Below are 16,392 nucleotides of genomic sequence, written 5' to 3'. Positions count from 1 at the left end.
ACTGAAAGCTCCTCTTGGGATACAGACAAAACCTATTGTTCCAATCTCTGCTTTATCTCTGTGATAAATAGGAGTAAGTACCTGCACCCACAGACCAACAGGCTGGGGATGATGCTGGTGTTAAAGCATTTCCCTCCAGGAGTTTAGTTCCATGCATTTATCTGTATTGAGGCACTCCTTGCTAGGAAAAGAAAAAAAAAAAAAAAAACCACAAACTAGAAAGCAAAACCATATCTGTTTTATCAGTTCCATCTCTGATTTCACGACATTCTGAATGCTCCTAAGCCATGCTGATACCACTGCATACAAGAAAAAAAGGCATGAACAGGTGGTGATATTAACAGGCTTCTTATGGTTCTGAAAAATGAGATAGAAATGTTTCATGTCATGAAAGTCAACATCAATCATCATCCATCTTGTGCAGATATGGAAATCAGCCAGTGTGGTTCTTGCTGAGGAGGTGTGAGATATTTCTTTTGCATCAGAGCTGTTGCTCTGGACACAAGTCATAATTTGTTTAATATAGATGAATGAGGAGAATATTACTAACACTGCCTTATTTCCTTTATTTTTTTTTTTTTTTTATTAAACTGAAAGCTCCCCCTCCTGGCACATTCCCTGAACTGAATGCAGGGTTCCTGACATCTACTTTTAGCAAGAGATTCATGAAGATTCTTTAAAAGTAGGATATTTATAGTCTCCCAAGGATTACCTATTTCCCTATCCAGCTATGAGACTTGATATGATTTGACACCAGGGGTTTGTCCTAAGGCTTTGTCTGTAATTTTAATCTGTTGCTTTTCCAGGCAAAGACTTATGGTTTCTACTTTGTTGTATATCATACAGAGTAAAGAAAGCAACTTTTTCAGAAAGTTTGAGTGTTCACATTTGTGTTCAGAGTGATCAGTGTAGCTCAGCTGTAATCACACCATCGAATTTCCTAATAAATGCCTTGGAATAATTCTGAGAAATCTCCTGGATTTCTAAGAAGGAATGCTGCAGCTCTGCTGAGAGCAGATCCTGACCAGGCTCAGGGAATCTGAAAGCCAGGGAAAGCAAAAAGCAAAGAGGGACTATGTGTTTATGTCACAGTTTTGGTAAGTGCTGTAACTGCTCCCTTCTCATTGCTGCCTGTGCTAGGGACTGCCAGTCCCTCTAATCCTCTGAATCAGTGCAGGCACTTCTGTGCTTAATGTGATGAACTGATTTCTCACTGAATTTCCACAGCCATACACTTATGCAAAGAAAGGGGAAGGCTTTCCCAGCGTGTACAGCCACATTTATGAGATCCTGTAGCTCCCATAAATTCCTACATTTTAATTTTGTTCCAGCCCCCGGTACCATCCCTCAGCTCCAAGCAGGCTGGCAAAGGCAGTGACACGGGTTAGGGAGCTTTCATTAGATTTGCCATCGTATTCAAAGACATCATCTCCCCGTGTCCTCAAAAATTATTTATGGAGACAGCATTTTACTGGAGCATGAAGCCAAGAATGAATGTTCCTGTGCAGGCAGGACGGTGCTGGGGCAATGCTTTCACATAGCCATGCTCATCAACCCTCTGACCACACAGAGCAAAGTGAAGCAGAGTAAAATAACATCATAATGATCTCAACTCAGTGCTGAGCTGTAACAGTAAAGTGAGAATGAATGAATAAATGAATGAATTCATTATAACTATGTCTTCCTTTTCTAGGCTTCTCCTGAATACCAAGGGGTTATTTTCTACAGTGGTAGTGGTGCTACTTGCTCTTTATGCAGTTAGGTAATAAACATGGCAGGTTTCAGTTGTAGAAGAGTGGTTATTTTAAAGTCTAGCATAGAGTAACAATTCACTACAGATACAAGGAATGGAGTATGTCGATTAGACTTGGTACATTAGGTCTGGAAGTGGGAAAATTGCTGGCCTGGCACCTTATGCCACTTTCCTCTTCCCTCTCTGTGGTTGCAAAAATCAGGATTGTGACCTACACAAACAAAGCTGCTCGCCCTAAATGGAGCAGAGCTCAGCTGCTGAGGCAGGGAGGCCAACGAGCTTCCAGTGCCATTTACAGCAAAGAAGGGCTGTCAGTAGAAATGTCTCTATGCATAGGGCAGAATATCAAATGCAAGCTTGCCATTTGAAACCAAATCAGAGTAATAATAAAGTAAAAAATGACACATTCATTATATCCATGAATATAAGTACACACACGCACCTATCTGTATTCTTTTTTAATCCTTGCCATATAGATATATATACACACGTGTCTTCTTAGAAATGTCTTAAAAGCTGCTTTTATTGTCGTAATGAAAGAGTAGGACTCCTTTGAGAGCCATTTGTCTGCAAAACTACTGTAAACTTCCTTTGAGTAGGCTGTCTGCACTCAAGAGAGTTGAATCAGTAGAACTTTGACAAGACTAGAAGACCCACTGATATCTAATTAATGTGGAAATAATTGTTGTAATCGTTGCATTTCTCTACAAAGCATGTACTGAAAAGCAGTTACACGACTTAGTGAGCATCAAATCAGTTTGATATGCAAATGGAGGTGTGGACTATTTCATAATGCTGGTGGTATTTAAACATTTGTTTATTAAGCTGAGAAAATTCAAAATGTCAACAAATGGGGTCCAAAAGCGATGTCTTTTAGCAACAGAGACTTTCTTCAGAGTTTTTACTGTACATTTTACTGTCTCTCCATATTACCCCTGAGCTCCTACCTTTTTGGTTTTAAGGGATCATGGAAACATTGACTTCATCCATTTAATGTAGATTCAATTAACTCAGGTTAATGGTTATGGGATGGAGCTCAGGGAGCTGAGAACTGCTCCCATTGTTCAGCTTGTGACATAAGCTGCATTTCTGGGTGGAGAAAAAAGTAAATGACAATGAGTTGCCAGGGCAGGACCAAAGAATCTACAGGGAAATGGATTCATTGCATCTCAAGCACATGCAAAGCTGCATCCAAGTACAGAAAAGCAACACAGAGTTGATCAAATTATGTACAGAACAACTGCATCTTATCTGTTTCCTAAACTTCTACTTTTAAAATCAGTGCAACCAACAAAAAGTCCTTGGGAGGACCTGTTCAGATTTAAATGAGTGTTTTGCCTAGGATGTGTCTTTACTACATATATTTATCACGGTCAAAAGAGTGGGTATCAAATATATTTTATTTCAGAAGAGTAAAATTACAAATTGTTCCCAGGGACTATGGAAAAGTATGTAGTTGCACGAAATTTAATAGCATATACTTCTGAAATCTTGGAAGATTTTAACAGGATTACTCAGAAGAACCCTTGCTAACCCCTTCTCTTTTCATTTACTTTGACAGGATTTCTGAGCACTGGGGACCAAGCAGCAAAAGGAAACTATGGCCTCCTTGATCTAATTCAAGCTTTGCGATGGACTAGTGAAAATATTGGGTTCTTTGGTGGTGACCCATTAAGAATAACTGTTTTTGGATCTGGGGCAGGCGGTTCATGCGTCAATCTGTTGACTTTATCCCATTATTCTGAAGGTAACCGTTGGAGCAATTCAACCAAAGGTATTTTACAGGTTGCAAATTTTGACAATTTTGGTGTCTGCATGCCACCACCATTAGTACTATGTGATGTTCTGTATATTCTCTTTGTTTCTATGAACTGTTGAGTTCAGCTCAGTATTAAGAAACTTTTTAAAGGCTGTACAAGCCTCCTTCTCCCTCAGCTCTTCTGTGCATGTTTAAATTTTGGGTCACTTTCTTCTTTATCCTAGGGAGCTTTGTAGAAACACTTTATAGCAGACTTCTGAACGGCATTTTTCTTGGTGCATCATTTTTGTCTCTTTTCTTTCCTACCTAAGGGTGTCTTTTTTGGAAAATCAGTCAGTCATGCTCACAGTAGATGAGGTCATCTATATTCAGACAGTTGTGAAAGGCATGTTTAGTTTCTCCTGAGGAGCAGAATTTAAAGAAAACTAAAATGACAGAGTTTCTCTTTCCAGGCTAACAGCTGAATTGCTTAAAACTATTATTTTGTGTGAAGGAAACAATAACTAGTTCAGAAATCTTTTGTCTGAAACTGCATGGACTTCACTTGCTGTCATCTAATAAAAGAATGGTTGAACATTTTGCATGCATGATCCAAAATTGTCAAAGCATCCAAGTTGCAAATGGACTTCCTTCTATATGTTTTTTCCTATTCCATAACTAACACCTTTTCTCTCTAGTTGAGGCAGGTGGCAGGGAATTAAAATCATGCTGTTTGAGGCACCTAACTTACTCTTTCTATGATTTTTGCACTACAGTTTCACACAGTGTCTCTCATTTGCATGGCTATTGCTTATTGATCATGTTACATTTGTCTAACTGTTTTCACATATTTTTATCTGTATTACTTTTATCAGGGACATCACATCGTGCCCTGTGCATTTAATCCTCCACTAATTTATATTGCTGTATCTCCATTGGGGACTAATTGGCTGGTCATAAAAACATAATTCTGCTGACATTAAAAGAGCTGCATTTCCCCAAAGTCATGTTACAAAGACCACTGAGGTCAATAGAAGTGAGAGATTCTTTAGACCATGCCATTATGCTTTTTTAAATGAGAGAAAAATATAACTTCTACAAGAAGAGTCAAGTGGAAAATAAGACTGTGGTCTAAATTTAAGTCTATTTTCACAATTTGATTTTTAGTGTAATCTTTTCTTCTTCCATAACTACCTAAACCTACATAGGAGATATTTAAAAGATGCTTGTAAAATCAAGACGTAAGCAGTACCTCACTGCACTGTGACCTGAGGATGTCAGTGCACCGTCTTCTTTCATCAGAGCTCTAAAAACCAACTTTCTCATTAAGGACTAACTCCAGGTTGAATGAGGACACCTGGTTTATCTTCTCCTAACTCTTTACTTTGTGTTAAAATCAATCTTCTTGGTGTAACATGACATCAATGCAAAATGCCACATTGACAATATTTGGACAGTCATGTGTTGCCTCTTATCAGTAAATGATACCTTGTCATATCCCAACACATGGCCAGAATTCTGCCAGGACCAGATCAGAATTTATCTGGGGAAAACTGAGGCACTTTGATGCCAACACAGCAGATCAGGGCATTTTAGAGAGGTCTGAAGAAGGTTCAGTAAAAGTAAATTTTTGAGGATTTCTTTTAGAAGCAAACTCATGCTTTGATGAAATTTGGATTAAACAGAACAACTCACCACACTCCCATGTTATGTTTCATTTGGAGGCGGTTAGATCTGCCATTTAAAAAAATGAAGAAAGAAAAATGAAAATATAAATTGGTCAGGTTCAAATTAGTTATTTCTTAACATTTCCAAATCCCCTTTTTATTTCATGTTGTTTCACATTTACATATAAGAGGTGGAGAAGGACTTTTTACAAAAGCGTGCAGTGATAGATGAGGGGGAAGGGCTTCAAACTGACAGAGGGCAGGGTTAGATCAGATATTATGAAGAAATTCTTCTCTCTGAGGATGGGGAGGCCCTGGCACAGGGTGCCCAGAGAAGCTGAGGCTGCCCCATCCCTGGAAGTGACCAGGACCAGTTTGGATGGGGCTTGGAGCAACCTGGGATAGTGGAAGGTGTCCCTGCCCATGGCAGGGGGTGGAACTGGATGAGCTTCAAGGTCCCTTCCAGACCAAACCATTCTGTGATTCTATGATTATCAACCAATCTCTCTCATAAGATGTAAATTCAGAAGCTCTCTTTGCTTCTGGCATCTCCCCCTGAAAGACTCCCTTGGCAGTGAGAGGAAGAATTCAGCCTATTTCAAGGTGGAGCTGTTCACAGCCTCCCACCTGCAAGTGGGCAGAGCAGCACCCATCTTCACAAAGTGCTCTCAAAATATAAATGAATATATGCAAATTATCATTATTTACGGTGGTGAGACACTGAATAAGGGTCACAAAGCACTGTGGCCCATTGAACATTTAAATCTTCTTTCCATCAGTCTGAAGCCCATAAGCAACAACAACAACAACAATAATAATAATACACATTATCTTATAAAAAGGTAGTTCTCCATCCTGTGAGGTACAAATTTCTGCCACGAATTCTGGGACAGGATGAAAATAATTTTTCGTACTGTTCATTTTTTACCAAATGGTTTGAGTGGAGGAATAGTTCTGTCAGCATTCTTCAGCACAAGGAGGGAATTTTGGTTTCATTTCCTCAGATGGTTTTATGGCCAAAGCACTTGACCACTTTTACTTAATCCAGCATCTGATGTTTATGTAGCACTTAGTAAGCCACAGTGTTTGTATCAGCATTTTCTTACACGTAGCTTACACTTTCTGTCCTTGTTCAGACATATTTAATAAAGTAATAAAGTTAGATTTATACAATATGCAAAAACCCACACACATTATGAATTATCATGAAATACATCTTGGTGAAAATTCAGCTTTGTCATTTAGTTACATTTATTACAATGCCTGGATCCTCTGTGGTAATTCTACTGACTTTAAGCTGATTTATACTAGCTCAATATCTGACCTTATAAACATGCAAATATATTTTTAGCTGTTTATAGCTCAAGTTCATTCTTCTTTTTACTCATATCTTGCAAGAAAATATTATCTGGGATATGAGTTTTCATAAGTTTAAGAAGGGGCCTGAGTTTATACATTTCAGTCTCTATATCTACCCAATTTGAAGAATTTTTTTACTGGGACCTAATACAATGATTTAAATCATTGAATTATTTAAAATTCCTGAGAAGCTTGTAAAATGTTTCCTGCCAGCAACAGATTCCAACTTATTTTTGAGTGTGCAGAGTCTGGTGCTGCAACAGAAGCTGTAAAAGCATTTCTGATTTGATTTAGAGGCTAGGGAGGGTTTTTTATCAACAGAAATATGTTACTTATCAACGCAAAAGCCATCTTGTGTATAATTGGAATAAATTTCCGAGGTAAGCTGAGAGCCCTGGCTCCAGTTCCTCTGGTGGGAGTATCCAGCTATTCATCAAGCACTGGAGCAAAGATTCCTGGTGGAACTGGGTGAGGCCAGGTGTCACATTCAGTTCATAAGTGACTCCACCAGAGACGGTGGAATGACTCCAGTGCCCATCAGCAAAAATTTTGACCCATATATCTTAAATCAGCATCACTTTTGAACACTGTAGACCATTTTGTATCACCCAGAGTGACCTATAGGAGGTAGGGTCCAGTATAAAATATTTTCCAGTAGTTTGTGCAAAAGTTGTGATACTGAAATGAATTTATGTGAAAATGAAAAAAATCAAACTCCTCACAAAACAGCAGAAAGGCCATCATTACCTAAATACTGTCTAAATATCTATTAAATACCACCTAAATTACCTAAATATAGTTTCTGAGCAATATTTTACACAAGGTTCAGACTTCTCTCTTTCAGAACACAAAGTACCCTCCTTAAATGGAGTGGAAAAACACAAAGGAAGCACAAGAAATCAAAGCAAGGATGGAGTTCTGATTACATTGAAGCCAATAGCAAAATAATTGTATTAATTCACTGACTACAAGAGGGTGAGGCTATCATCCAGGACATGTTTTAAAAATCCTTACAGAAGGGAGAGGAAAACATAAATTTTAATGCATTTTGTTATTTCTTTGGGTAGAATTCCTGGTCCAGAGTGATACTTAAATCAGCATAAATTCAAGTTAAATGCACTGAAGACTTAGGGATTTACTGCAGGTTTATATGCAGTGCCAGATCATTCTCTCTCCCTTAACTGAATACCTGAACATATGTTTAAATATCTGAATTACAAAGCTAAACAGTGTAAAATACATCATTTCCCTTTTTATGTAAGTGTGATCAATATAAACCTGCCTTTAAAAAGCTCCTTACAAGAAAAGATTTTGACTTAGACACTTATAAATTTAATAGCTGCCTGGTACCTTCTCATCTATTACTCCAGAATATAAACTTTTGCAGTGATACACAATTTCAAAGCACGGCACCTGTCAAACCAAGTCCAATTCCAAAGAAAACATTAAAAAGTGTAATAGATTAATTTCACACATAGCTCTATACATGCATGCTGATGATGGCTTGAACAATACCAAAACCTTCAACCCATTTCAGAGATTTGATGGTTTTTACTCCAACTATATGGTGCTTTAATTTTAGGATTTTTTTTTTTTAACCTGATAGTGTTGTCCTACATAAGGTAATGCCACTCCTTTTTCTTTCTGAGTTTCTTTTGAAAATCTGGAGTGCATTGAGGGAGAATCATTTGCTTTAGCACATACTGCATTTATTTTTTGCACATTACCTGTAGGTACAACAGCAGTCAGATCTCACCACCCCTTATATTTAAGTGCTATTAAGATTCAGGTATCTCTTCTGTTAAAGCTTTCTATTGTTTCAAAGAACTCCTTAGAATCTTTCAAAGTCTGTGGCTGTTTCAAGGTCGCTTCAGTAGTTTTCAAATATTTCTCCCCACAGGACTTTTTCAAAGAGCAATAGCTCAAAGTGGAACAGCTCTCTCCAGCTGGGCGGTTAGCTTTCAGCCCGCAAAATACGCCAGGATGTTGGCTACAAAAGTTGGTTGCAACATGTCAGACACTGTAGAACTGGTGGAATGTCTGCAGAAGAAGCCTTACAGAGAACTTGTCGACCAGGACATCCAACCAGCAAGATACCACATAGCCTTTGGACCAGTCATCGACGGCGACGTGATACCAGACGACCCTCAGATCCTGATGGAGCAGGGGGAGTTCCTCAACTATGACATCATGCTGGGAGTTAACCAAGGGGAAGGGCTGAAGTTTGTTGAAAACATTGTGGATAGCGAAGACGGCATATCAGCCAGCGATTTTGACTTTGCGGTTTCTAACTTCGTCGATAACTTATACGGATACCCCGAAGGCAAAGATATATTGAGGGAAACTATTAAATTTATGTACACAGACTGGGCAGACCGGCACAACCCCGAGACCAGAAGGAAAACACTGCTGGCTTTGTTCACTGATCACCAGTGGGTTGCTCCAGCAGTGGCCACAGCTGATCTTCACTCGAATTTTGGATCGCCTACGTACTTCTATGCCTTCTACCATCATTGCCAGACAGATCAGGTACCTGCATGGGCAGATGCAGCCCATGGAGATGAGGTTCCTTACGTACTAGGAATCCCCATGATTGGTCCTACTGAGTTATTTCCTTGTAATTTCTCCAAAAATGATGTCATGCTAAGTGCAGTGGTGATGACGTACTGGACAAACTTTGCGAAGACTGGGTGAGTACCAGAAAATGAATCGTCTTGTAGGCAAACTTTGGATGGAATGGTGCTTTCCATTTGTTATTTCCCTTGGGAGTTCCTCTGTACTTGTAGGATGAATAGAAGATTAGGAATTGAGTTGGATATTTATGTTTACTGTAATGTCCCTTGGCTCACTTGCATGTTTTTGGAAAAAGAGGGGAAAAATATCTTTGCAGACTTTCTGCGAGGAAATTTTAAAATATAAACAAAACTAATTAAGGAAACTATGGAAAAGTGTAAAACTAAGCATTTAACATATGTGTAGTGTTTAAATCAGCTGCATTAGTACCTGCCTTTACCCTACCACTGATACTTTCATTCCATGAGATAGAAAATTACATAAATATTGCTTCGAATATAATACAGCTTATTTTAGTAGCATATTTTGTCCTAAATTCTCACTTCTGACCATAAAAAATGTGGCTTTAAACTTGGAAAGTTTTGCCATTTTCATTAGTTCTTTTTTTCACTGGAGTTCAAAAACCTTTGTTACATTTGCCTACTTATTTTTGATTATGCATTGCAGTGAGTTGCGCTCTGCCATGATCCTTCCCCTCTGGAAGGCCACAGATGATTCACAGGAACAGAAATGCAGAGCTGTATGAACTTTATGCTGCTAAAAACAGGAAAAAAATCTTATGTTCTCTGTGGTGTCTCACAGACATTTGGCCACATCACCACACCCCAGGCAATCTTCCTTCAGCAGCAAAAGATTTCACTGTGAGACACCAATATTTTGAGAACCAGGGAAGTTGCTGAAGTCTGTGTAAAAGAAGGGTTCTTTTGCATAATGCTGTTTCTAATCAATATTATTAAGGCCTCTAATTTTAGGGGATAGCACTCTGCTCCGTCCAAAGGCAGTCTTAAACGTTTCGTATGAAATCTTAATTATGTTAATTTAACAATTCCATTTGAAATGCTTTGTAACATTGGCGATATCTTTTTCTTTCAGTGACCCAAATCAACCAGTGCCACAAGACACAAAATTCATCCACACAAAACCAAATCGTTTTGAAGAAGTAGCATGGACCAGATATTCTCAGAAAGACCAACTGTATCTTCACATTGGATTAAAACCACGAGTTAAAGAACACTATAGGGCCAATAAAGTGAACCTTTGGTTGGAACTGGTACCTCATCTGCACAATCTTAACGACATTTCACAGTATACCTCTACCACAACTAAAGTGCCATCGACTGATAATACTTTCAGACCCACAAGGAAAAATTCTGTTTCAGTTACTTCAGCCTTTCCTACAGCCAAACAAGACGATCCCAAACAGCAGCCAAGCCCATTTTCAGTGGATCAAAGGGACTACTCAACAGAGTTGAGCGTTACTATCGCAGTTGGCGCATCTTTGCTGTTCCTGAACATTTTGGCCTTTGCAGCGTTGTACTACAAAAAGGACAAGAGGAGACATGATGTCCACAGGAGATGTAGCCCACAACGTACCACTACCAATGATCTCACCCATGCACAAGAAGAGGAGATAATGTCCCTCCAAATGAAGCACACTGACTTGGATCATGAATGTGAGTCCATCCATCCACATGAGGTGGTTCTCAGGACCGCCTGTCCCCCAGACTACACGCTAGCTATGAGGAGGTCTCCTGATGATATCCCTTTAATGACACCCAACACCATCACAATGATCCCCAACACTATACCAGGGATTCAGCCCCTACACACATTCAACACATTTACTGGAGGACAGAACAATACTCTGCCCCATCCTCATCCCCACCCCCATTCACACTCAACAACCAGGGTATAGCCAGACAAGACGAAACAAACTTTTATTTTTTGATGGATTACAGTAGGTGATATTACTGAAGATTACTTGGCTTTCAACCTACAAGACTCTTACTATTTAAATATGGAGGAATATTATGTGAATATACATATCAAGAACATTGGGGGTTTTGAAAAAAATGAATTGTACATATATCAAATGAACTTAAGAAACAAACAAAACAAACTAAAAAAAGAAACAAAAAACAAAAAACCCAACTGTTTGCAATTGCTTGAAGCAGTTGTCCTGAATGATACTTTTTCATTCACATTCAAGTATTAATTTTTTGAAGATTTAAGTTACATAATGGAATTAGGCATGTGCAACACAAACAGGAAAGAACTATGACTGAAAATTTTAAAAACCTATAAATATGCACAAGGGACACACTAATGGAATGTCAGATAATTTTCACCAATTTTTATTTGGACCTGTTTTCTTGTGTAGACCATATTTACATATTTGAATAAGTACACAAAGCACCAATGCTGTTAAGGCCTTAGAAAGGGGCTCATGCTGAAATCTGCCAGTCAGAGAAGTTTTACAGCCTGGCAGGTACAACATTATCACATAAGTGCTGTCAGTATAAAAGTTGTGGGAATAAAGGAAACTGGATATTTTTAGCACGATGTGCATGATAATTTATATGCTTGGTGGCTGTGCTGCTGATTAAGCCGTAATTAAAATTCTTCTCATCCCATTGGAGTTTTTAATAGAAGCTTTCTCCATCAATTGGCACAACCTAAAGAAGTTTTTTAAAGGGGCAAAAGTAACCACAGTAAAATATTTCATGGTAGCTTCTGAAAAAGAAGGGATTGCAACAGTTCTTAAAGGTATTGATGGCATTCTAGGTATACAGTGGTGGACCCTCACTGATATGAATCCCAGACAAAAAAATGTATACTATTAATGTTCTTTTTCCTTTCCACCTAAATAATTTCTGACTTTGAATCAACTATAATTTTAATGGAATCTCCTTTGATGAAGGATTTCTAATTTGCTGTGATTTAGTTTCAGAGTATTTTGTTCAAATTTATGAGGTAAAGTGTGTCCAAAAATTTAATTGCAATGACATTTTGCCATTTAAAATTGCCCCAGTATTACTGCTCTGATTACACCTTTCAGCTTATTGTTTCAACTCATGTTGCATGTTACAAAGTTTACTTATAATACGTTAATATAATGTTAATTCCCTTTTTGCTATACATTAGCTTTGTCATTCCAATTAATTCTCTAGACCAGATGGCAAGAATGTAGAAAAAGAGGGTATATGAGAAAGGGGAGAGAGCCAACAACTGGAAATTTAAAAATCTGGATACTACATATGTTTGTGTGATTTGAAGTGAATGTTCTAAAATCACAAGAAATTTTTCATTCCCCTGTTGCTTTCCAGTAATTCTATACCATGGTCCTTTCAAAACGTTTGTATATGTAATCAGATGTACATTTATATAAAAAGAAATAATTGAGATGGACTTAAGAGCACATCCCTGATAAATACTTTCTCTCTTACCTGTACTATATTTCTATTAGACTAAAGTTATGTGATTTTTTTTTACATTTTTTCAAATTACTAGCAATTTTGATAGTTTGTAAGATAATGCGAAGAACTTTCTCTGACAAACTAACTGCAGTAACAGAAACATTTCTTTTCAGTTACTCTTTTTCAAGAATGAAAGCTTATTACACACAAAAATTGTATACTACTTGATGGAAAATTACTTTGTATTTCTTGGCCATATTACTGGTCACTGAGTGAAATAAAGATAATCTGGATAACGAATATTATTCCAATGTTAAGAGACCTGATCTTTGCTCATTAAAGAGCTAAAATGTTTATTGCTGTTTTGTCATTTTTTAATGAAGTAATGGTAACTGTCTCAAATAAAGAGTAATATCTTAAGACCAGTCTGGTTTTTGAAGACATGAGGGTGCCTTCTACAATTAATAAAACTGCATATTTATAGGCCAGCCACATCACAGCTATTTCTTACAGAAATATTGACATTGTGACTGTCATCACATGTAAATCTCCTCCAGATTTCAGAAATGAGTCAAAAATGCAATATTGACACCAAAAAAAAAGGCAAGGAACAGGCCAAATTGAAATAAATCTGCAATATTCCATGATGAGAACAAAAAAATCACCTGGGTTTTTTTGGGTGATTGAACTTTTATTATAAAAGATTGCTGAGGACTTTAAATTATGTTTGCTAACATTGAGCATAGACATTAAAAATAAAGCTGAAACCAAAACAAATACTGCAATTTCAGTTATTTTACATCCCCATTTAACAACAAAAAAAACCAAACAAAAAAAAAAAAAAAAAAAAAAAAACCAAACATGTACTTAGTACTTGTTACAGTCCCCAGTTTTAAATCAAGGTCTTTTTGTAGAAGCATAAAAAATAGTCTTCAAAATCCAGGGCGGTCTGTGTGCAATTTCTGCCTGATGTGGTTGTGCTTTTAGACTGTGACCTGCCAATGTAAACCAATAAAAAGAATTGTCTGCCATCTGATAATTATTGTTTAATAAGAAGATTGTATTTTGCTATGTTGATGAAACAAAAGAAAAAAAATACAAAAATATTGATGGCCATAAAACAAGATATTAATGAAATATGATTTTATGTGCTTTTCTTAACTTTATCAAAACCAAAATAACTTTCTACTATAGTTTCTTTGTGGCCATATATCTATATATCTCTATATATACAGTATCTGGTAATTGTTTACTTTTATTAGTTACAAAATAAATGATTTAGGTAAAGCAAGCATGACACTACACTTTATTTCTGTAGCCAATAGTATTTAAAATGTGAAAGATGAAGGCAACAACACAAATTTTGTCACTCCTGTTTGGGGAAAAAAAAAAAAAAGTCCATTCCTGTGATGCAGATACTGTGAATGATATTTTAGTGGCTACTTTATACTGACATTACAGCAGCTGGCTTTCCAAAAGTAAGATGGTGTCCCACGTTTTAACATAACATTGAGAAAGAGCAAGAGATGTTTTAAAGCTGAAATGAGAAGATAAGAAATGGTTTTGGAATATCTTCATGTGCTTCATGGATATATAAGTTTGTTATTTTCAAGATATTTTATCTATTTGATTTGTTTATCATGGTAGCATACACAAAAGCAAAATTGAGTGTGATATTTAATTTCTTGTATCATCCTTGGACCAGATTTCCAATAAAATTAGGATATCAGTCAGTCTTTGGAAGTTCAGTAAAAATATAAAGAGCCTGCATTTATTGATTTCACACTTTTGTAAATATGTTTGCAGACCTTTTTAAGAAAATGTATTCTACCATTTTGAGAAAAAAAAAATAACAATGGAATCATTGTCTCGTTTATCTATTGAAATTACAGGCAATATAATGTGCTGTGCTGACATTTCTAGGAGAAATAAAACCGATAAAAAACGCATTTTGCTCAATGGTATCTCAGTTGGTTGTACCTGGTGTCCTCCTCCCACGGAAGACTTGCAAGGCATGGATGAACCTCCTGGATAAAATCCTCCATAGGAAAATGCAGTTGTTATTTTTGTTGTGTGTACTAAACATGGATTCCTGTGTCACAAGTCTTTAATTATTGGATGTTTTTTGTTGCTCACACCCCCTGAAAACCGGATGAGTAGAGGTCTACCAAATAAACATGTTACAGTTTTAAAGACACCACTGCACAGAAGATGCTGGAATTTCTGTTGCCAACTTCACTAGGAGATGAAACAGCTGACTTCACAGGAAGCTGTCAAACATCATGGTATTCCTTTGATGTTTGGAAGTTGTTGCTTTTTCCCTGTGATGTTGGTTTAAAACATTGGCCTTTCCCCCCGCCTTTTTTCTAGTACTGAACAGTTACAGATGGTCGCTTTTTAATGTAAGCGAACTTAGATAATTTAATTATTATTGTGAAAATGTGCTTCCAAATAAATTAGATTAATGGGAAATTCCCTTCAGAGGTTTTGTTATTTTTCATTCAAAGCTTTTGTCAAAATATCTGTTGTAGCAGTTCTGGTTGGTTTTTTTCCCCCCTCAGTCTGCAAGCTAAGAGACTTTCTCCAAATAACATTAAAAATCTCCTTTTCTATTTGAAATAATAACACTATAAGATTAAGATGCCCTCCTGAGGCCTCCAAGTAAATATGAACAATATGAAACATGGCAAATGAGCTTTTACTCTAAACATTCTTATTTGATTACATTCTGGCACATCAATACATTTGTATGCAGACCAGAAAATTAGCAGCATTTGATAAGGTGTTCAAGAGAACTTTGCAGCAGAATCGATGAGTTCATCACCAGCCATGCACAAAGTCCCTTTTCTCAGGTTCTGTTCATGCCACTGTATAATCAATTTCTTATATACAGGTTCAGTAAAACCTTAACTTTGTGAAATGGGAAATTGTTAGAAGAAGATAATGAACTTTATCTGGTGGAAAATGTTTAGAAAAAAAACTGTTGAGAGCCACCTAGGAGGTGTAGATTTTTATATGCAACCTGGCTTCGTTCCTTTTTGTTGATATTATAATTCTCAGTAATTTGTACTCCTGGGAAACTATCATTTCTGTAATAAGCTTTAGTTTTGAAAAAGAATTTGAGTATTGTATGTAAATCATGGATTAAAACCTGAGTTTCATGACCCTTTGCTACTGGGATGAATGAAAAACCTCATAGAAGTGCAACAAATTTGTACAAGCAAATTTTATACAGTCTCTTGAAATTTATTTTGTTTTCAATTGAAGATAAAAGTACCATCACAGCAGTAGAAGCTGTGTATTTGTCTCAGAAAATGCCTTCTTGTGTACACATGCATCTGTCTGCACATGCATAGCCACATGCAGCCAATAAAGGAGATTTCAAAGCATGAGACTAACCAGGGAATTTTACCTTTTGGCACCACTCAGAGGTGTGGAGGTAAGGCCTGCCCCTCATTCTGCATTCTCCAGTGTCACAGAGCAGCTGATAAGATGATGACAATGTTTTCAGCTCCAGCTGAATTAGGATTTATTGTGGGACCATTGGAATCAATGAAGCCCTGGCAATTGACACCAGCCATCGATCTGCTTCTGGACCTTTAATGTTCATCACGGCTCATCTCACTGTCCAGTTTTGCATATCTTCCCATGCACAGGAACACCCGCTCACAGAAATTATTACAAGTATCACTCTACTGATTTATGAGCACTTCCAGGCTTTAAAACGTGCTTTTCAATATGCTTATGGATATTTGCGTGTAAGGCCAAAATTCAGGGGGAAAAAAGTCTGATATATTAAAAAAAACCCAAACCCTGAGGTTACACGGGTGCAAAGAAAAGATAAGTACCAGTTTGCAGCCTTAGCATGCTGTAGTAACTTTTATG

At 37.2% G+C, this 16,392-nt stretch overlaps 1 protein-coding gene across 7 annotated transcripts in view; it reads left to right on the top strand.

Annotated features, from left to right (window-relative positions):
• The window catches only part of NLGN1 (neuroligin 1), a 426,636-nt gene extending 410,965 nt beyond the window's left edge, over positions 1-15,671 (top strand). For 5 of the 7 annotated variants that reach the window (XM_063167300.1, XM_063167301.1, XM_063167299.1 and 2 more), the window contains 3 exons: positions 3,315-3,527; positions 8,418-9,207; positions 10,184-15,671. In XM_063167300.1, the coding sequence (XP_063023370.1) occupies positions 3,315-3,527; positions 8,418-9,207; positions 10,184-11,006 (1,826 nt within the window). In that variant the 3' untranslated portion in view covers positions 11,007-15,671. The remainder of the gene's footprint in view (positions 1-3,314; positions 3,528-8,417; positions 9,208-10,183) is intronic. The other 2 variants (XM_063167304.1, XM_063167302.1) reach the window with 1 other exon arrangement.
• The last annotated feature ends 721 nt before the right edge of the window (positions 15,672-16,392 follow it).

The sequence above is a fragment of the Melospiza melodia genome, chromosome 12, assembly GCF_035770615.1.
Source record: "Melospiza melodia melodia isolate bMelMel2 chromosome 12, bMelMel2.pri, whole genome shotgun sequence".
NCBI classification, from domain to species: domain Eukaryota; kingdom Metazoa; phylum Chordata; class Aves; order Passeriformes; family Passerellidae; genus Melospiza; species Melospiza melodia.
Note: the sequence above shows the minus strand (reverse complement) of the source record. Positions and strands in the feature narration are given on the sequence as shown.